Below are 21535 nucleotides of genomic sequence, written 5' to 3'. Positions count from 1 at the left end.
CACAGCCAACCAAAGGCCTGGTTAGGCCCACGAACCCCGCTCGTCACACCAACGGCGACAAACTCAAATTGCGATTCCGGCAACGCTCGGCCAAACAACAGCGGGGGCGACGCAGGCGGACGTCCAACGTGACTCGCGGCTGCATCTTGGCAGCGTCTGTGGCTGTGGAAGCACGACGACACGAGAGAGAACTCAAGTCCCATCCCTCCTCCTCCTCCCTATTGCATATTTTGTCCACACCGCGACACGCTACATTCATTCACTGCGGAAGTTTTCGCTGCCCCTCGGGGAAAGTTTGGCAGCGACAGCAACAAATAACGACGACGACAACGACGACGACGACGGTTAACCGCGACGAGAAATCTACACGCGCGAGCTCGGCATGTGTAAATATTATTCCACAAGGTCAAACCTATTTTTGTGGGGTCGGGGTGGGTGGGTGACGAGGAGAGGGGATTTCATATTTATACAACGAAACGGTGAGGTATTTAGTTAAAAACAATTACAATTGCGCTTAAAAATTTCTATAATAAAAACATGAACAACAAGTGAGGTAGAGAAGAGGTAATAATGCCTTTTGGAATTACAGTAAAATAACCGCACTCAAGATGCCCTGGAAAAGCAAATTGCAGATTGCGCAGTGAGAATACGGGGGGGGCGGTTCCAATACTGCACCTCCCCCCCCTATGGCCGTGGCGCCATGTGGCCAAGCAGCCAATGGCGTGAGACCGGCAGCGAGGGCCATGTGGGCGAGCTGTAAACCAACGAGAAGGTGCCGCCCGTTCCCCCAGCTTGTAGCCGTGGAGGAGGAAGGGAACGGGAAAGAGGGCACCGCTGGCACCTCCGTTGCCGCCGCCGCCGGCGCCGTCCGTCAACGCGGCGACGCACGGCACTTCCCTGAGATGCTGCTGCTGTAGTTCGATACAGGCGAGTGACAAAAGTTCGATACCGGAGACCACCCAGCTGTGCTCAAGGATGTCCGGTACGCAACCGACAAATCGAATTTCTTAAGATCCGAAAGGAGACCGGCCCCGTCCCCCACGTGCCGTCTCGTCGTCCCCCCAGACGCCAACACAAGCCACACAGAGCGCCACGCAACGTACACACACACACAGAGCGTCACACACAACACACACAGCTCTCTCAACCCTCGTCTACATTGGCAACAATAGCATTGGGTGGCAATAAAAACGCGTTTTGTCCGCTTTGTTCTTTGGCTTTATCTCGTGAAATGTCTAAAGTCTCCAGTTTATAAAACGTAAGCGAGCAAAAGCGAGAGATTCTCTCGATCCCTCGAACAAAATCCACGTCCCTCTCCCCGCCCTTCAGTTAAGGACCGCGCGCCAGTCCACCAAACACGCCGCTGCCAAAGTGCTTACACCATCCTAAGTCCAAGGACGGAGAACAAATGCGACACTCGTCCGCTTTGCCCACCCCCAACGGGAACGGCACCCCCAGCGGGGCCGAGCGGGGGGGGGGCTGTACGATGCCTCCTCGCGCGCTCGAGAGAGAGGGAGCCGGCGTTTAAAGTGGACGTCGTCAACGTTGACGCCGGACACGCGGAGGGATTGTGGGTAACGAACACGCAGGACGGCGCACCCAGCCACGCAGGCTCAGCAATTTGCTTATTTTCGGGCAAAAGGAGCGTCGGATTACAGTTTATGAGTCTCACCGGCAGGGTACGGCCTCCGTTCAACGACGCTGCCGCGGGGGTGTGCCTGGTCGTTTACGCGGGCGGCGGCGGGGGGGGCACAGTGAGCGGGGAGGGGGGGGGAGCACTGCTCCACCAGAAGGCCCGGAGGCTTAACGACCAAAAGCTAATTTATGTTTTACGACGGGGAAAAGGACAACCGCGTCTATTCATCCGCCCGGCACCGCAAAGCCGACGGGAGCTCAAAATCTGACGCCTCCGACTGGCAAGTGAGCGAGCGGCGTTCAGCGTGGCGCGTTCAGCGCTGCAAATGCTTTATTAGAGTCTGGCGACGGGTGCTTGGCGGCGCCAGCCCCCGGCCACGCCAACACGCTGCTGGGAGCGGACGCTGGAAAACTCAACCTCCCCGGGGCACAACTCTCCGTCACCCGACGGGGGAATCGACGGAGGACATGGACGGAGAGAGAGAGGAATCGTGTCAAGGGATCAGACTCGTTATGCCGGTGGGGGGGGGGGTGGGGGGGGTTGCGAAGGCCTCCCCACGCACACCCTACACCCGTGACCGCCATCTGGGGCGCCCCGGTCGCGAGATGTTAACTTCCTCGCTGGCATGCAGGAGGTCTTTCGTGGGTTTTTTGGAAGCACATGACGACAGCGACGTCGTCACGCAGAGGTATGCCGAGCACTCCCCCCAAAGGGAGGAAAAGGGAGGAAAAGAGAGGACGCACACGCGCGCATTCCCTCGCTCGCTTTGGCGTCCACAAGCGAACGCGGCACGACACGCGTGCGCGGCAACATATTGGCGTCCGCCGTACAAACCCGTCGAGCGGTTTAAAGTTGAACCCAGTAGCGCGCCATCGACGCTTATTGCATTTGCGCCAGAGTTCACCGGTGGAGGGGGGCAATAACAAACGCTAAACATTGCTAATTATTAAAAACAACCCTGACCCCCGCTCTCTCCAAGCCACCCCCCACCCCCCCCTTCCACTAACGGAATCCCTGAGGAACGCGCGATAACGGGCGAGACAGCCCTGTTGGGTAACGGTGCCGTCAACTCGCTCCGCAGCGGCGATCAGCGCTGGATTTGTTGTGCGCCGCTCACGGAGGACATGGGTAGGAAGGGCGGGCGGGTAAACGCAATACCGACGCTCGTTCCCCGGCTGCTTGGGGCCACTAGGCTCTGGGCACGCTGCTTTCACCGTGACAATCGCCGCGACAGACGCCACCACCGATGCCGCCCAAGACAAAAAGTCCTTCGGAAAATTCCAGGAGGGGGGGGGGGGGGGGGTGTGAAAAAGCAGGAGCGTCGCGTGTACAACGGATGGTAAAAGACGGACGGACGGACGGACGGACGGGGGAGGCGTTGTTGTTTTGTCAAGTCAGACGACGCGGATGGCAAGGCAGCTTTAGGGAGTGAAGAAGCCCCGGGGGCACGCCACGAAACCGACGGTGAAAAGAAACGGTTGGGAGCGACGGTCGAGAGAAAAAAAAATTTGTTCTCTCGACGTTACTTCGACGTCGCCGTTAACCCGAGTAACGCGAGTCCATCCTCCTCGTTGGCGACACGCCGCGGGAATTTTAAAATAAATTTTTTTATCACTAAAAATGGAGCTACGGAGAAGGGGTGGGGACAAACCGGGCGACACGGCCCACCCCAGCCGAGCCTGTCACGTGGCGAGCGCCGATTCGGGGGTTTGTTACCAAAACCGGGAGCCGCGCGTCAACGGCGAGCTAGAACACCAGCACGCGGTTGTTCCCGAAGTCGACGACGGCGATGAGACCGTCGGGCGTGACCGCGATGCCCGACGGCCGGTCCATCTGGCCTAGGCCGCTGCCGGGCCCGCCGAACTGGCACAGGAAGCTGCCGTCCGGCTCGAAGATCTGCACGCGGTGGTTGCGCGAGTCGGCCACGATCACTCGGCCCTCGGCGTCCACGGCAACGCCCTGCGGCCGCAGGAACTGGCCGGGGGCCGAGCCCTCCGAGCCGAGGAAACGCGCCGAGCCGCAGTCGGGCCGCACCACGAGCAGCCGCTGGTTGTTGAAGTCGGTGACGAGGAGGTGGCCGTCGGGCATGAAGGCGACGCCGCGCGGCGAGTCGAAGTGCCGCCACAGGCCGCCCTCCAGGCCGTACTTGTTGACGAAGGTGCCGTCGGGAGAGAAGAGCTGCACCCGGTGGTTGCGCGTGTCCGACACGAGGATGAGGCCGCCGCCGGCCGACTCGGGGCTCACCGCGACATCCCACGGGTAGCAGAACTGGCCGCTCAGGTGGCCGCGCTCGCCGATCGCCAACAGGAAGCGCCCTCGCGAGCTGAACACCTGCACCCGGTGGTTGTCCTTGTCGGCGACGACGATGCGGTCGCGGCGGTCGTCGCAGGCCACGCCGGCGGGCCGGTCGAACTGGGGCCGGGCCGCGCCCCGGGCGCGCCGAAGCGGAAGAGGAACTGCCCGGCGGGGCCGAACACCTGCACGCGGTTGTTGCTGCGGTCGGCGACGACGAAGCGGCCCTCGCGGTCCACGCTCACGCCCCAGGGCCGGCACAGCCGCCCGTCCGCGTCGCCCTCGCCGCCGAAGCAGCGGAGGGGGATGCCGACGCCGGCGTAGCTGCGGCCCGCGCGCAGCGGCACGGTGAAGGGGGAGCCGGGAAGGTGGCGGCGGGGCACGGGGCCGGCGCCGCCGGGGGTCGCGGTGGCCGAGGAGGAGGCGGCGGCCACGGTGACGCTCACGCGGTGCTCCTTGTCCTGGTCCGAGCGGTAGCGCACGCGAAACGTGCCGTCCTGCAGCTCCACCACCTGCGCGGAGGGCGGGCGGGGCGGGCGGGTTAAGCGCGGAGATTTAACTTATACAGCAGACCTCCTGCATACCGGGCGAGGTCGCTAACATTTTGCGACAACGGCACCTCACCATGAGACCTCCTTTACCAGTGGCAAAATATAGTAGTAGGTTTTTACCCTTTAAACTGGTACAAAACTGACACCTTTATACAAGGGATCATGTTTGCAATAACCGCAACACAAGCAGTCAAAATGCAAACAAAAAGAAACAACTCTGATAATGGTAATGATATAATACATCAGAGTTGTTTCTTTTTGTTTGCATTTTGACTCTCGCCTCAGATAGTGGGCACTGGGGGTGGGGCGGGGTGGCGAAGGGCCCCCCCCCACCCATGCCCCCCACCACCCCCCCCCCCTCAACCACCCCACCAACCACCCCACCACCCACCCCCCCCCCCAACCACCCCACCCACCCCCCCCCCCCAACCACCCCACCCACCCCCCCCCCCAACCACCCCGCCCACCACCCCCCCCAACCACCCCGCCCACCACCCCCCCCAACCACCCCGCCCACCACCCCCCCCAACCACCCCGCCCACCACCCCCCCCAACCACCCCGCCCACCACCCCCCCCAACCACCCCGCCCACCACCCCCCCCAACCACCCCGCCCACCACCCCCCCCAACCACCCCGCCCACCACCCCCCCCAACCACCCCGCCCACCACCCCCCCCAACCACCCCGCCCACCACCCCCCCCAACCACCCCGCCCACCACCCCCCCCAACCACCCCGCCCACCACCCCCCCCAACCACCCCACCCACCCCCCCCTAACCACCCCACCACCCCCCCCACCCCCACCCAACCACCCCCCCCCAACCCCCCCCCCCCCAACCACAACCCCCCCCTACCCCCCCCCACCCACCACCCACCCCCTACCTCGGTCCAGCAGGGGCTCCCGTCGGGCGCGGTGACGGCGACGGAGAGGGCCTCCCCTCCCCCGCAGCAGGGGTCCCCGCCGTGATCCTGCAGGGCCACGGCGAAGGTAGCGACGCGGCCCCGCACGGCTCGCTGCAGCCCCTCGCCCACCGCCGTGGAGAGCAGCGCGCACGCCCCGCTGCTCACGCTGCCCAGAGCACTGCACGCACGCACACAGGCAAAGGTTTCCACTAACTCCACCCCGCGGGCAAGTGCAGTAAAGGCGAGTAGTGACGTCTCGAAGGTCGGAACTGCGCGCATGGAAAGGGGGTGGTGGCCCAAACCACGCTCGGCCACCTTTGTCTCTCCCGACGGCGATCCTAGGATGGATTGCGCATTACAAATTCTAACTAATTAAACTTTTTTTTCGATTTAAAGCTTTCGTGACTGCAGGGATTCATCTTCTTGGTTCTTTCGGTAAAGTCACGTAGAAGGGAAGTAATAAAATAATAAAAATAAAACATAATAAAATAATTCTCACGATTTAAAGCTTTCGTGACTGCAGGGATTCATATTTTTGGTTCTTTCGGTAAAGTCACGTAGAAGGGAAGTAATAAAATAATAAAAATAAAACATAATAAAATAATTCTCACGATGTAAAGCTTTCGTGACTGCAGGGATTCATCTTCTTGGTTCTTTCGGTAAAGTCACGTAGAAGGGAAATAATAAAATAATAATAAAATAATAAAAATAAAACATAATAAAATAATTCTCACGACGTTTCGGCCACAACGCGAGCAGCCGTCCTCAGGTGAAGAACAGGTCCTGTTATTATGTTTTATTTTTATTATTTTATTACTTCCCTTCTACGCGACTTCACCGAAAGAACCAAGAAGAATAATTAAACTTTACTCGTCGCAGAGTCGGCCTAGGTGAGGAGGGCCCAGGACCCGGTTCAGATAATTGTCCGTCACCTGCCGTTGGCCGTGAGTGGGAATCGAACTCGGGTGGCCTTTCTGCCAGGCCATTTGGGGGCGAGCGCCGTTGTCGATCACCGATGAAAGTGAAGTGCGTGGTGGTGGGGACGGTGGCCACAAGAGAGAAAAACCACGCCTGGCCTGACCGCGTTTGTCTCCCCCAGTGCCGACGTTTGGATGCTCGGGTTACTCTTTGAAGGCCGATACACACGGCTCGGCACGGCGAACTTGGGTGGAGCCCAATGGGCAATCTGGTGGTGTCGGGGAGAGGGCCATCCCATCGTAAACTAAACTATTTGTGTTTTTTACCAGGGTAAGGGGGCCTCACCGAGCCGATCATCACGTGGAAATTTACGGCAGGCGAATACTCGCACCTCAGTTCGAAATGTGGAGGGGAAAACCAGCGGACCCGGAGAAAAAAAAATTCCACGCGGCCATGGTGAAAGAGAGGGAGACATTTCAACTCCATATATACACAGCAGGCGTCAGGGTCGGGATTTAACTCACGACCTCCTGTATACCAGGCGAGGTGAGTCAACATCGCCAGTGCGGACAACCCCATGGGGATAGCCGCCTTAGCGCCATCCCTCCCGCGTTACGGGAACTCCTCCAGCCATCGCGGTTGCCGTGGCAGTTGCCGTGGCGATTGCCGTGGCGGTTGCCGTGGCGGTTGCCGTGGCGGTTGCCGTGGCGGTTGCCGTGGCGGTTGCCGTGGCGGTTGCCGTGGCGGTTGCCGTGGCGGTTGCCGTGGCGATTGTATCTCACCGTAGGGCCGCGCACAGCGCCCCGTCGGGTGGCGTGAAGATGACGCGGTCGTCCTCGCGCGGCGCCAGTGCCCCGGCGCGCTTCATGTCCTGCAGCTCGCGCACGCGCGCCAGCACCAGCTCGCGCGCCTTCAGCGCGTCCAGCTCGCGGCCCTGCTCCAACGAGCGCTGCACGCAGAGCAGCGTGCCGTCCAGGCGAGCCAGGCTCTGCCGCAGCTCCTCGGCCTGCCGGTCCAGCACGCCGAGCTTGGCCACGTGGACCTTCTCCACCTGCGGCGCGCGGCGGAGATGATGAGACGACGCCAGGAGAGAGAACGAGAGGAGATTACGAATTGTTATTTATAATTCGTAGTAAAGTTTTTGTGGTTAGATCGCGTTATTTAGAAATGTGTCGTAACCCTCCACCACACCGACACGGCCAATCGGCAAAAAAGTGTCACGTTGACAAGACAAATTAGTTCACTGCGTTAGTCCACCGGTGTGTTGAAGAGTGAAACCACAACATTGACAATTTTTGAGTACGACGTTTCACTGGTAATTGCATCCAGCATCAAATCAGGCAAGTCGCCAGAATGGTGAGGCTCTGCTCTTGCTCCCGAAAGCCTACGTGTTAAACCGAATTGTTATTTGTAACGACGAACACAAAATAAATATATATTTTTGAGAACGCTTTGCGTTATTTTGAGTTTTTATTGGGACAAAACGCGAGCCCGGTACCAATACGCCGACCAACGTTGGGAGGGGACAGAAAAACTGCGAAAATTCCAATTCGGTGCAGTGGGATTGTACATAGGTGGGGGGGGGGGGAAATTAGGGCCCGCTGCCCAGCCAAGTGAGGACCCCGAGAGAGGAGAGTTTATTAGTAGTTAGCAAACAACTCAAGATGAAAACTAATTTCTTTCTAACTGCGTTTTGTGCATACGATGAGTGCGGTTGGGTACATACAGTGCGCAAAAGAAGTTTACACATACGTACGTACAGAGCATCGCCAAATATGGGTCTACAAGGGGTCGGAGAACATTCAAAGAAGCAGAGCCATTTTCATTTTTTCGTCTTTGGCCATAATAGTTCGCGAGCCACATTACGCGCAGAGCGACTTACACACAAACACAGCAGTGGGTGTGTATACAGCAGGCAATAGCACACGTTCCGACTTAAATAAACAAAACAGGTGATGGAATAAACTGCGTTCATTTCGTTTCCCCCCCCCCCACCTAGTCTATATTGATATATAAAAGGGAAATTTGTGAATACGTGTGTCTGTTCGAAATGTTTAGCATACTTAACAACATGCAACAAACTTGAAATGTGGCATGTGGGCAGCTTCCAGACTGTACACAATGCACAAAGTATAAAAAGACTTTTGTATTTTGGGGGGGGCGCAAAAATGGAGATATTTTGCACGGCAAGTGGGCGGTGACGTCACGTCTGTGATGTCACCCGCATGCGGCAGCGTCACGCAGCGTGCGCCCGCTGACGTCACGCAGCGTGCGCCCGCTGACGTCACGCAGCGTGCGCCCGCTGACGTCACGCAGCGTGCGCCCGCTGACGTCACGCAGCCCCCTCCCTCCAAGCATCCGCGTATGCCGTGTACTAATGCAAGACAAGAATCCAAGTCTCGGGCGAAGCCGGGTAGTAAAGCTAGTATACATGTATAAACAATGCAGTTTGACTGTTTCACATTTTGTAGTCACCAAGACATTCCAGTTACCCCATCCCCTGCCATAGTTTATCTTTACGCAACATTTACGGGGTTTTATTGTTACACGGCTGCCCGCAAGGGGGTAGCCAAAGAGTCACAAGGGGGCAGCCAAAGAGCCGCAACGGGGCAGCCAATCAGCCGCAAGGGGGCAGCCAATCAGCCGCAAGGGGGCAGCCAATCAGCCGCAAGGGGGCAACCAATCAGCCGCAAGGGGGCAGCCAATCAGCCTCAAGGGGGCAGCCAATCAGCCGCAAGGGGGCAGCCAATCAGCCGCAAGGGGGCAGCCAATCAGCCGCAAGGGGGCAGCCAATCAGCCGCAAGGGGGCAGCCAATCAGCCGCAAGGGGGCAGCCAATCAGCCGCAAGGGGGCAGCCAATCAGCCGCAAGGGGGCAGCCAATCAGCCGCAAGGGGGCAGCCAAAGAGTCTCAAGGGGGCAGCCAATCAGCCGCAAGAGGGCAGCCAATCAGCCGCAAGGGGGCAGCCAATCAGCCGCAAGGGGGCAGCCAATCAGCCGCAAGGGGGCAGCCAATCAGCCGCAAGGGGGCAGCCAAAGAGTCTCAAGGGGGCAGCCAATCAGCCGCAAGGGGGCAGCCAATCAGCCGCAAGGGGGCAGCCAAAGAGCCGCAAGGGGGCAGCCAATCAGCCGCATGCGGCTCCGGAGCCGCAGGTTGCCGACCCCTGCTCTGGAGGGGGAGTGGGGTCACCTTGTAGAGGAGTTCCCCTTCGCGTTCCTCCAGTGCTTTCTTGTGCCGCTCGGCCACGGCCCGCACCTCCGAGCGGATGTTCTCCATCCTGGCGTCCACCCTCTTCACCATCGCCTGCACCCGCTCGATGCTGATCTGGCCTCGCGCGCGCGCACAAACCGCAGCCATCACCAATTGCAGACACCAAGACAAAGATCCCCCCCCCCCCCAACTCCCCGAGCCTACGCCAATTGTTAGGGGCAAGTGCTGTTAAGCGAGCAGCTGGGAAGGCCTGCACGCCACGCCAAGGTGGCGCGGGTGGCCAGCACAACGCCAGGCCACCTTTATTGTGCTGACATTTACACTCCGCACCAGGAGCCTGGCCCAGGACCGGTTCAGAAAACCGTCACCGACGTTGGCCGTGGGCGGGAATCGAACTCTGAGTCGCCGGGTTGGCGGTGCGGCACGCTAACCGATGCTCGACCGCACCCACACACGATAGTGTGGTAGTTCGCGCACCGCACTCCGACACCGTGCCGAACGCACACGCACGCACGCAGCAGGTGACGTCACGCAGCAGGTGACGTCACGCGCAATCGCGCTGCCCATTTTCTCCCCCGTAGAATTAAGCAACCGCTGTTCTTCCTCCCAAATTATTTTTTCGGCGTCTCGTAAACACCGCATGCGTGGCGGCCGTGCGCGGACTGCCGAGCCCCTGGGCTTAAAAAAAAAAAAGGGACGATGAGAGTAACGGGGTGGTGGTAACGGAGGGGGGGGAAGACAACTCAGCGCTTCCGCCCGTATCCCCTGCACCGTCGCAGGCCGCACGCATGGAGACACTCCCGCTTGAACGCCTCCTCGCGTCTCCCCTCCCACCACCCCCCCAGCGGGGCCGCACCTGCAGCGTGAGGCGCTCTTGGCGAGCCTCTGCCAGCAGCTGCAAGGCGGCGCCGCGCGATCCCTGCAGCGCGTCCTGCAGGTACACGAAGCTGTGGCCGGCGTGCCACGCCAGCGTGCAGCCACGGCAGATGGGCACGGCGCACGTGTCGCAGAAAAGGCGCGCCACCTGCGAAGCCGGCCAGCGCACGCACAAGCAAGCACCTTCGATTAGAACGGTTGGCCATGTACGGTGCGAAAGAAGTTCAACATAGATACGTGCAAGCCATTGAACAAAGACGGTCGCTGCATCGGCGCGCGGCGCTTTCGGATGCGTGTCCGCGGCCGTCTGGAACGCTTTTCCTTACGATATTAGGCAGCCACTGGAGATATGCACTTTTAAATCATCATCTAGATTGGCACTCATTTCTTTAGAGCTGCTTTTTTGTTAGTTTAGTTTGTTGTCCTTCCCCCCGCACCTCCGATTAGTTGACTACATTAGCATGGTCCGGCTACGTACGATGTGAAATAAGTTCAACATACACACACAAAGCTCTCGCGCGCTCCGTTACGAGCTGGTGGTCTAGGCTCTCGAACCGGTTCCACGGCACGCACAAACCAGAGGTCGCAACTGGGTACCCGATACCCGTACCCTACCCGATACCTGGCTACCCGTACCCGGCCGGGTACGGGTAGGGTACCCGTTTGCGACCCTGGTGCGGCCGGGTACGGGTAGGCCGTGAGTCACTGGCGAGTCACCGTTTGTCACTCATTTCCCAACGTCTTGTCCCTTCTCACAATTCAAGTTCCTAAAATCAACCCACCCGCGCCTGCAACATGGCTTCATCCCAGAGGTCGCAATCGGGTAACCGATACCCGTACCCTACCCGATACCCGGCCGGGTACGGGTAGCCGGGTAGGGTACGGGTATCCGTTTGCGACCCTGGTGCGGCCGGGTACGGGTAAGGAATCAAAACCCGTTTGCGACCTCTGGCACAAACCCTCGAGGGTCGATCGATCTTCACCGTTGGTGGGGGGCCGACTGCGTCGCGATCAACGAACGGGGGGGGGGGGACGGTCGGTGTCTGTGGAGCCGACCTCGGTAGCCGAATGGTGACGGAGGAGACTTTGCGTCCGTCCGCACTTACAAACACAAGCTTGTTTTTATTTGCCCTCCTATAATTCTCAATACAACTGCGACGAACCAGAGCCGGATGGACGCAAGTCCACAATCGCCGACGTCTCCGAGAAAGGACACTGGCTCACACAGAGAGACTAACACTGCCCATAAAATAACACTGGCCATAAGACTACCACTGGCCATTGACTAACATTGCTCACAGACTAAACACCGACCCAGTTGAGTAAATTCCTTGGACTACGCTGAATGAAAAGGCCACGATCACAGACTCCTTTTATGAAAGGATGTGGCTCACATGGAGAGAGCGAGAGATAGCCACTTAGCGATGAACTCAGCTGATGATAACATGCAGCGCACACACGTGTACATCATCTTGATGCCAAGACGCAAATCGACAAATTATATCACCGATTCACCATCAACCATTTGTGCAAATTAAATCTTTCATTTTCCTAGAGCGCTGTCGTGAGCCCAGTGCTTAAAAACGAGACTGGAGTGGCGAGTGATTGGTGTTGGGGGGGGGGGGGAGTGAAAGTCACTCTTATCCATGTTAACAGGCCGGGAAACAGAACGATCCCTCAGATAGTTTTGTTAGTTAACGCATTTCCCTTTCTGTATTCACTCGCTCACAAACTCGTGCATTCGTGTTTAGTTTTCCCACATTAGGGGTAAGGGTTACGTTGTAATTTACGTAGAGAGTAAACAAATTAAAATTACACTTCGCTGGGTTAGGGAGGCCGGCAAATGACCCGTGACAGATTCCGGGCCACGGCAAAAAAATCGGGAATGATCCAAACCTCCAAACCGGTTTTGGACAACCAACTTCGTCTGTTCGCTACACCACCACCTCCGTCACTGACTGGGGTGGTGAAGTATGGTCAAAGCAACATCCTCATCCAGTAGTGGATTGAGCAAGGTGGCTGGCTCTTCTCATCATTGTACACGTAGATCCTTTCAAAAGGAATTAAATTAACCCCACTATTCTAGTCCATTTGTAGAACATCTAACATTGATTCAATGGAAACGTGAGCTAAAACGCGGAATCCTTTCGCCAGTATGAAGATATTGAACGATATCATTTAATATTATGGAATGTTATGGAATGTACTTATAAGATATATTTGTATTATTTTATTATTTCCCTTCTACGTGACTTTACCGAAAGAACCAAGAATATTTATAAGATACTGTTATGTAATGTTTAACGCGTTCTTAATCTATTATGCAAAACCGTCAATGTTAAAAGTTAATGTTTATTAATGCCCGAGACACACCCGATGGATTTAACAGCTTGATTGGTCATTGGATCGCGCAAGATATTATTAAAAGTCCAAATAAACAGAATGTGAAATTTTATATATCTTTTTTACCGATGAAGCAATTCATCTGCGTGCATTATCAATAACCTTTGGTACGGATAATAATGTAAGCAAGTTTTCGGGTTGTGGTGGCGATGCTTGCTACCAAGGCCGTAGCCATGGAGTCAACATTGGGGGGGGACCAAATCTTTTAGGGGGTCTGGGGGTCCCCCCCCCAGATAAAAAAATCGAAATTAGAAAACTAATTTCCTGCCATTTCCTCCCTAAAATATAAAACAATTTAACACATAGGATAGACGTTTTATTTCTTTCTTACAACAATGTCTAATAGTGTATTGTATTACATTGCTCTGTTTTTTCTTTTTTACCTTTTCTTGTTTCATTGTATGTAATGGCAGAGATTAGGGATTAGTAAAGTACAACCATAACCACAATCATATAAACAAATCTATTTTATAGCAATATATTGGGGGGGGGACGACGACATTTTAAAGCATATTTGATGTGTCCCCCTCCCCAATAAATATTCTATAATAAATATTTATTATATAATTACGACCTTGCTTGCTACACTGCTGCCTGGCAGTGGTGAAGAGAACACGACCAGTAAAACGAACCTTCGATAATAACACCGAGTGGCGACGTTTTGGGCAATGACCCTCCCCCACCCCCCCAACTATTTAGCAGCACATCTAAATCGGCTATGAACAAGGACCATTGCCTGCAACGTCGCCGAAAATATACATATACGTTTAAGCGTCATTATTTGATAATAGGTTTGTTTTGGGGAGTGGGGGTTAGCTTCAGAAACGTCGTGCTCGGATTGTAAATGTTGTGGCTTGGCTCTCCAACACACAACCGGTGTACTGTACTAATAATATACTATCGCCTGATGATGGCGGTTGTAATTGCTGGCGAAACGTCGGACTCGGATTGTAAATGTTGTGGATTTGCTCTGCAACACATTGGTGTTGCTGTACTAGTACACTACACAATTATACACGACACTATACATGACACTACACACTACACTACTATACACTTCACTATACACTACACTACTATACACCTCACTATAGACTACACTACTATACACGACACTATACACTACACTACACACTAATGCTGTATTAGTGACGAATTGGCCACGTTCTGTTTACGTGGCAACCCTTACTAGTTGGCCGTGTCGGGTGGCGGCGGGTTTTCCCGACACGTTTATACAATTACGCGATCTCACCCTAAAAAAAAAACACCTCTATTATGGATATTGGTCGCGAAAGCCTCCCCACGTGTTCAACTGGCATTATTAGACGCGCTAAGCGCGTGCCCTTTCCTGTACGTGTCACTTTTAGGGTTCATTTGAGATCGTCAAAATTACGGAACAATCTTAAGACGCACTATGGGAACCTCATTTACCAGTAAAAATATGATAATTGGTTTTTTACCCTTCTATCTGGCAACAAAACTGACACCTTTTTACAAGGAGTCATGTTTGCATAGACTGCAAACAAAAGAACATAACTCTGTTATGTTCTTTTGTTTGTATTATGACTGCAGGTATTGCGGTCTATGCAAACATGACTCCTTGTAAAAAGGTGTCAGTTTTGTTGCCAGATAGAAGGGTAAAAAAACAATTATCAATCTTAAGACGCGTTGGGGGGGGGGGGGTGCACGAGCAAACGGCTGCACGCACACAAACACACGTTAGACTGTTAGAGCATTACGCGTACGACGCATTAAATTATAAATTATATTGCAGCGACCGTGATAGCGTTCGCGAGGCCTCAAAAAACCGTTGCTACTTCCAGAGTGGGGTCACGTAAGGTGAGCCCCAGCACCTGATATAACTTTATTATTATTATTCTTTTAAAAATGACTTTTTTGTTTCAAATAGGCCTCGGCAAGGTAAGGTAAAAGTTAAAAACAACGAGCCTACCTTTACCCTACCTTTTACCTTACCACAATACAATCACTCTACCATTACCTTTTACCCTTTAGCAGGTAAGGTAAAAGGTAAAAAGCAACGAGCCTACCTTTACCCTACCTTTAACACATACCCCATACAAATTACCCGATTACAGGGTAAATACTAGGGTACTACTACACATGAACAAGGTTTATAACAGTAAATGCTATAAGGTAGAGCGCATTATTCATATAGAATACTCTCGATGATTCCGATTTTACACGCATTCTTTGAACTCACTCTGTCTGTTGTTGTCGTCACTGTCGTATCCTCAAATCTTGTAACTCAATTTTAACCCACTTCCTAATGTGGTATCGACTGCAAACTTGGTATACGTATGTCATAATGGTGACAATACTATTATATCACTAAAAAAACATTTTTAAACGATCTTTTTTAAAGGTTATGTTTCGGCTTGGATCTAATTGTCCACGCTCAACTGACGTTGGCTCTAAATCACCACGGCCCCTTACGTTGTGGCAAGCTTCGGGACCACTTCCTGGAGTTCTGTCATTACGAGTACATTTAATAAAAGTGTGTTTTTTAAAAATGTTTAAAAAAAATATTACTTATTAAATAGAGGCCACGGACTGCGCCACGGAGCTTCTAGCGGTAAACAAGCTATCGTATTTACCGGGTAATATTTCGCGCTACCTTTACCCTACCGGGTAATTCTTCCTAGCTACCTTTACCCTACCTTTTACCTTACCCCTTTGGCATGTCGACACCTTTACCTTTACCCTTTTACCTTTACCATTTTACCCGGTAAAATGGTAAATTACCTTACCTTGCCGAGACCTAGCCCCAGCACCTGATATAACTTTATTATTATTTTAAAAAGGACTTGTTTGTTTCAAATAGAACAGTGGACGAACACACGACAACAACACAAAGCCTCGATACTTAGTTTCTCAATTTGCGTTATAAGACGGTCTCGCCGTTGCATACATATGCACATGGTTAGTTGGCCATTAATTTGTATATTTTGTTAACACGACGACAGTGTTATGATCACAAGTGGCATTTAAACTAGAGTGATAAAATGTCGTTCACATACGACGGCGCGCTGTTAATAAAAGAATGCGATTGAAAGGTACGGTTAAACACATTTCAAGGCACGCAAACAGTTTGTGATAAGAGTTAAGCTGGGATTTTTAAAATAAATTTAACAACTTTAGCTGTGGTTGTTGGTAGGGTAGTGCAAGATGAATTACCGTACAATGTCCACGTTTATTTTAGTTATAAGCTACGCCATCTAACGCCTACATAAACTAATTAGTAACCACATGATTAATGGGTATATAATCGACCAATATTTTTCGTAGATTTGTATGCAATGGTTTTGTGTCTTAAATCATCAACAAAGACCGCCGCTCAACGATGACAGATCATAAACTATCATTAAAATAAACACTTCATATAACCTCACGAATGCAGTCAATTCACACACAGTTATTTTAACCACAATTAGATCAACGGAATCGTATTTGCAAAACTGTTTCATCAACACAACCGTGATGTTTCAAATGAATGGTCATGTGGATGATGATGATGATGGCGGTGGTGATGTAGATGATGATGTATTTGTGGTTTTAGATTAAAATTATGTAGATTATGTAAATACTTTTGATTTAAAGCTTTCTTGACTGCAGGGATTCATATCCTTGGTTCTTTCGGTAAATTCACGTTGAAGGGAAATAATAAAATAATACAAAATAATCAACAATTACAAATTCTCACGACGTTTCGATCGCAACACAAGCAATCGTCATCAGGTGGCGGGACAACCACAGCAGAGAAAACTACTTCAAAATCAAGATTAGATTTTGTAAATGATGGTTATGTAGATGGTGATGGAAATGATGATGATGTAGATGATGTTGAAGGAAATGATGGTGATGATGATGTTTGTTTTCAATGTTGTCAACCCAAAAAAACAACTCTATTATGAATAACAACAATTGTTATGGCCACGGTGATGGGGACACGGCTATAACCCAAGTTATGTTCACGATTAGAACTATTCAGTTATATACTCGATATATATTTAATTTATAGTGCCTGGAAATAAAGGCAATGTTAAGAGGCAGGAGTGATAAGAATTTGCGATGATAATCATTATCAGGTTAGTGGGTGACGATTAATTCCATTGTAGTCAAACAATACTTAAATTATATTAAGGCAATTATAATTATTCGAATTAAAACACGATGGGCCCGATATGAACATTACAAAAAAACTATTACAGATACTTTGAGAAGTGGCTGGTATAATGACCGGGGCAATGCTGATGACCACCAATGAAGACAAATCGTGTTAAGAATAAGCATTATGGGTCGAAGATTAGAGATGGGAAGGAATAAATTGATTAGACTTGAACAAAAATTGCAAACGAATCGAAATGCGGCAATATTTAACCATTGCCACGGTGGTAATGTGTTAAGAAACCATCTTAATTATAGCACAATATTTACTCGTGTAACACGATATAACTCGAGATTAATTTAGCTTCTAATTATTTTGAAACGACTTAAAAACAATTGTTTTAATCGACGATGCGGTATTTAAATTCGGTAACATTGATTATACGTAGTAATTGTACACTAACGTTGAATACACTCAACGTTACCGTTGTAATCAATGATTACAGTATTACAACCAATAAACACAGTATTTACCTCATGTGATATTGATTACCATCATACACCAAAATTGATTGCAATCATTCAAATCGACTGCAACATTATTTACACACTTCAACATCGATTCACAATTATAATTAATTATTTCGACCGACAGTTGACCGATCACGACATTAATAGATAATTAACAATGCTGATGAACCTTAATTAAAGCGAAGATGATCACAAACGATGATACGAATTGCAATTTGCCCGTTTCGTAATTAAGGTCAGGAGATTTTAAACGATTTATCAAAACAAATCTTGCCGATATGACAAATTGTTCACGAATCTTCAACTCGAAAGTTATTGGCGACTAATAATTACGGCCATTCAGACGACGCCGATTGCTACTATAACCACAATTCATCAACGTCAATGACACATTGTGGACTAACGTTAATTCAATCATCACAATCCGACCTTCGTTCACGTTAAGGGGATGACGATCGTCCAGCGAAGAGCTTCATAGCTCATCGGATTCCTCCACGATAAATATTCCGATGGAAGTTAGTCGACAATGTGACACGGATCTGAGGGGACCCCGCGAATTTTAACTCCGATTACAATCGAGCCCCAATGGTTACAACCATCACTACCATGGGGGGATGTGATGATGATTTATTATTTAGAACGACGACGTAGACGTGATGATGGATGTTGCTGCTGATGTCACTCCGACGAGGTTTATTTAGGATCTCGAACGACGCTGAAAATTAGTAGGAATCTCTGGCGGGAAAACCGATACTATTGATCAATATCTCATCATCATCGATAGATGGATAAACCTCGGATGATGATTCGATGATATCGGACCGAAAGACGCTAAACGTCTGATGAAAGATAACAAAAACCTCTGGTCGATGGCTAAACCTCTTGATAATTGATAACACATAAACCTCCGATTACGATGATCGATAGACGATCAGGCGGACTCTGAAGAGATATGCAATGCATACCACGTTATCCACAACACACACACATGTAGACACACACACAGACATACACACATGTAGAAACACAGACAGACACGCATGTAAACCACACACACATGTAGAAACACACACATGTAGACCCACATGTAGACAAACACAAATGTAGAAACACAGACACACATGTAGAAACACAGACACACACACGCATGTAGACCACACACATATGTAGACAAACACATGTACACACACCACCCACCTCTCTTTCGTGCTGTCGGCAGTACGTCGCGTCCCCGTCTCTAACCGGCACCATCATCATCACCTCCTGCTGCTGATGCTGCTGCTGCAACTGCTGATGCTGCTGCTGCACTGGCTGCATGCGGTGATCCTTGGTCAGCTTGACCCGCCGATGAGCGGACACGCAGGCGCTGCACAGGAACTCGCGACACACGAGGCACTCGGAGGCGGCCCTCGCTCCAGACTCACACGAACTGCAGCGGGGGGGAGGAGGCTCTTCGACAACGACCCACGACGCATCACGACCACCACCACCACCACCCTGCTGATGATGATGATGCTGCTGCTGCTGATAATGCTGCTGATCGTGCTGCCGCTGCTGCTGCCGCCGAGGACTGCATTGAATGTCGTCCTCCGCGGAGGACATCACGTCGAGGATGGTGGTGATGAGGAAATTGGGAAGCTCGTCGTCTTCATCGTCGTCGCTCGCAAGCTCCGCGTCGTCTGGGAAGTCCACGGCCGCGTGGCCCAGGCCGAGATCGCCCGGGGTGACGGCGGCGGAGGAGGAGGCGGTGGCCGCCGATGTTGAAGCCGCTGCTGCTGCTGATGCTGCGGTGGTGGTCGAAGCAGACGCGACGGCATTGCTGCTGCTGCTGCTGTTGCTGCTGTTGTTGTTGGCGCTGATCGGGAAGCAAGGCATCGCGACCACTTCGTCCCCTCCGGAAGATGACACGGGCGGAGGACCGACGATTCTCCTGCTGCTGCCGCTGCCGATGAGGAGACTGCTGATGAGGCTTCGAGTGCGAAAGGCTTCTGCGAAGTCAGCCATTCGCAGCACAAACCCCGCTCCCGCATTGAGAACCCGGCGATGGGAGCTGCCCTCCTACGCTGCGAGACTGCTGCTGTTGCTGCCACTGGCTGCTGTTGCTGTTATTGTTGTGCAGCCTAACGTCTATTGCGCTGTATATCGGCTAAATAGCGGTGCTGGCCACGTGGGTTGTACTGCATCGAGCCGAGCTTGGTGTGTGTGTGTGGGTACTACAGAGCCGTGCATGCTGTGCGCAAGCCTAAATTAGGGCGAGCTATTGCAAGCCGGCTATGCAGAAGCGCTGCGAGATGTATGGTTATACACAGCAGCGAACACGGGCTGTGGAATTCGCTATGATATAGGCTGCTATGAAGACTATGGCAAAGCACCCGTCACTACCACTATAAATTAAAGCCACCCACTCTTATTTCAACAATGCAGTCCATGCAACTTGTACCAAAAGCAGGCGTATGTAGACTGTATAGTCTATCCCGCGATGCTCACACCACGGGGAATAGATCGGGAGGAGGGGGAAAGACCCTTGTATCATTCGAGCGGAAGAGGCAATTATATCGGTTAATCAACTCCCCTGTAATTGAACGTTACGCGTACACAATTAACTTACGAATTAATGCAGCAGCAAATTACCCCCCTCTCCCAAACCTCCAGTTTCGTAAACATTCCATCTTTGGATCTCCCCCCTCTCTTCACCAATCGGTCACTGAAAAAGCCCAGCGCAAGGCTGCCCTCATTTAAGGATTCTTCATTTTTTTTTGGTGGCTACATTAAGCAGGGAGAGGGCTTATTCTTATCGTAATTATAAATTGACGAGACAACAGCGTTCTAGTCGTGTCGGACACGTGGTCGCCGCGTGGCGCTTCGGGCCCCCACTGGGGTTTAAATGCCCATGTGCGCGGTATTTTAGAGCAGGGCGAGACCACAGGGCATCTCCCACCGTAGGGGGGGGGGGTTGGAAGATAAAAAAAAATTGTCCCCATGCTCTTTAAAAGTCGTCGACGGCCATACGAAACCAAATGCAATCTCGGCGCTTAGCATTTTACTAAGGGCTATTAAATTAAGAGTTGTGGTGGTGTTAGTCCGTTTTAAGCGGGGTTATATATGGACAAAGTTAAATGATACATCTACCCACACCCCCCGTTCATGAGTGGTACGGTCCGAATGGCCCAACCCCGACCATGTACAGCACGCCCTGTTGTGACGTCATCGCAATACATTTAACTATTCGTTATGACCTTAAATAGCACTCGGCTACTATGAAACACACTTGAATTATCGCTATTCTTATCATAAAAAAAATACATTGATACTTTAAACCATCCGTCAAGGATGATCTCAACAATGCCAGGGTTCGTTGGAGAGCATCAGATGGTCTTTGCTCGATAATTTTAGAAATCGATTTTAGAAATCGATTTTCTTATTGATGAATGAGTCACTCTCAGCAGCCGTGGTCTATCCACTGCTGTATGACGGCCTCCCCCTCCCTACGATATCATGATCAGCCGTGGTCTATCCACTGCTAAGCTAGGTGATGTCATCACCATCGTGATCAGAAATCCTCCTCCGGTCTTGCGATGAAAAAAAAAACTCATTCTCTATAAAAAACAAAAAAAATCACGGTTCTTATTCATCGTTAAATTAAATTAATCCAGAAAGTTAACGCCTATATATACACACGCGCGCCTAAACGCAAAGTTGTGTATTGACGGAAGCGATTGCCATCATTGAAGCATCTGCACAATCATTATAAAAATGTATCTGCATCGCACAGAGGTCACACTTTTAACACGGGGCCCCGCGCCGTAGCCTTAACAGACGTTTTGGGCTGCTGGCGAGAGAAGGTGGGAAGCAACCACGCCCGGCCGCCTTTGTCTCCCTGGCGCCGATGTTTACACATCGCACCGGGTACTCTCATTTGAGGCCGAGTCGACCTAGGGGAGGCCCAGCACCGGGTCCGGATGATTAATCACTGTTGTGGTCATAATAAAGGTTTTTGTGTATAGATCGCGTTATTTATAAATGTGTCGTAACCCTCCACCACCCGACACGGCCAATCAGCAAAAAAAAGTGTCACGTTGACAAAATAGTTC

At 51.8% G+C, this 21535-nt stretch overlaps 1 protein-coding gene across 1 annotated transcript; it reads right to left on the bottom strand.

Moving 5' to 3' along the window:
• Window positions 1-2938: 2938 nt before the first annotated feature.
• Window positions 2939-20305, bottom strand: LOC144951751 (E3 ubiquitin-protein ligase TRIM71-like). Its single transcript, XM_078882100.1, is given in 7 exon segments — window positions 2939-4051; window positions 4054-4440; window positions 5362-5560; window positions 7083-7351; window positions 9489-9623; window positions 10366-10533; window positions 18642-20305. Coding segments are annotated over 7 exon segments (2634 nt in total). The 5' UTR covers window positions 19449-20305; the 3' UTR covers window positions 2939-3382.
• Window positions 20306-21535: the final 1230 nt, after the last annotated feature.

Source organism: Lampetra fluviatilis, chromosome 63, assembly GCF_964198595.1.
Source record: "Lampetra fluviatilis chromosome 63, kcLamFluv1.1, whole genome shotgun sequence".
Lineage (NCBI taxonomy): Eukaryota > Metazoa > Chordata > Hyperoartia > Petromyzontiformes > Petromyzontidae > Lampetra > Lampetra fluviatilis.
Note: the sequence above shows the minus strand (reverse complement) of the source record. Positions and strands in the feature narration are given on the sequence as shown.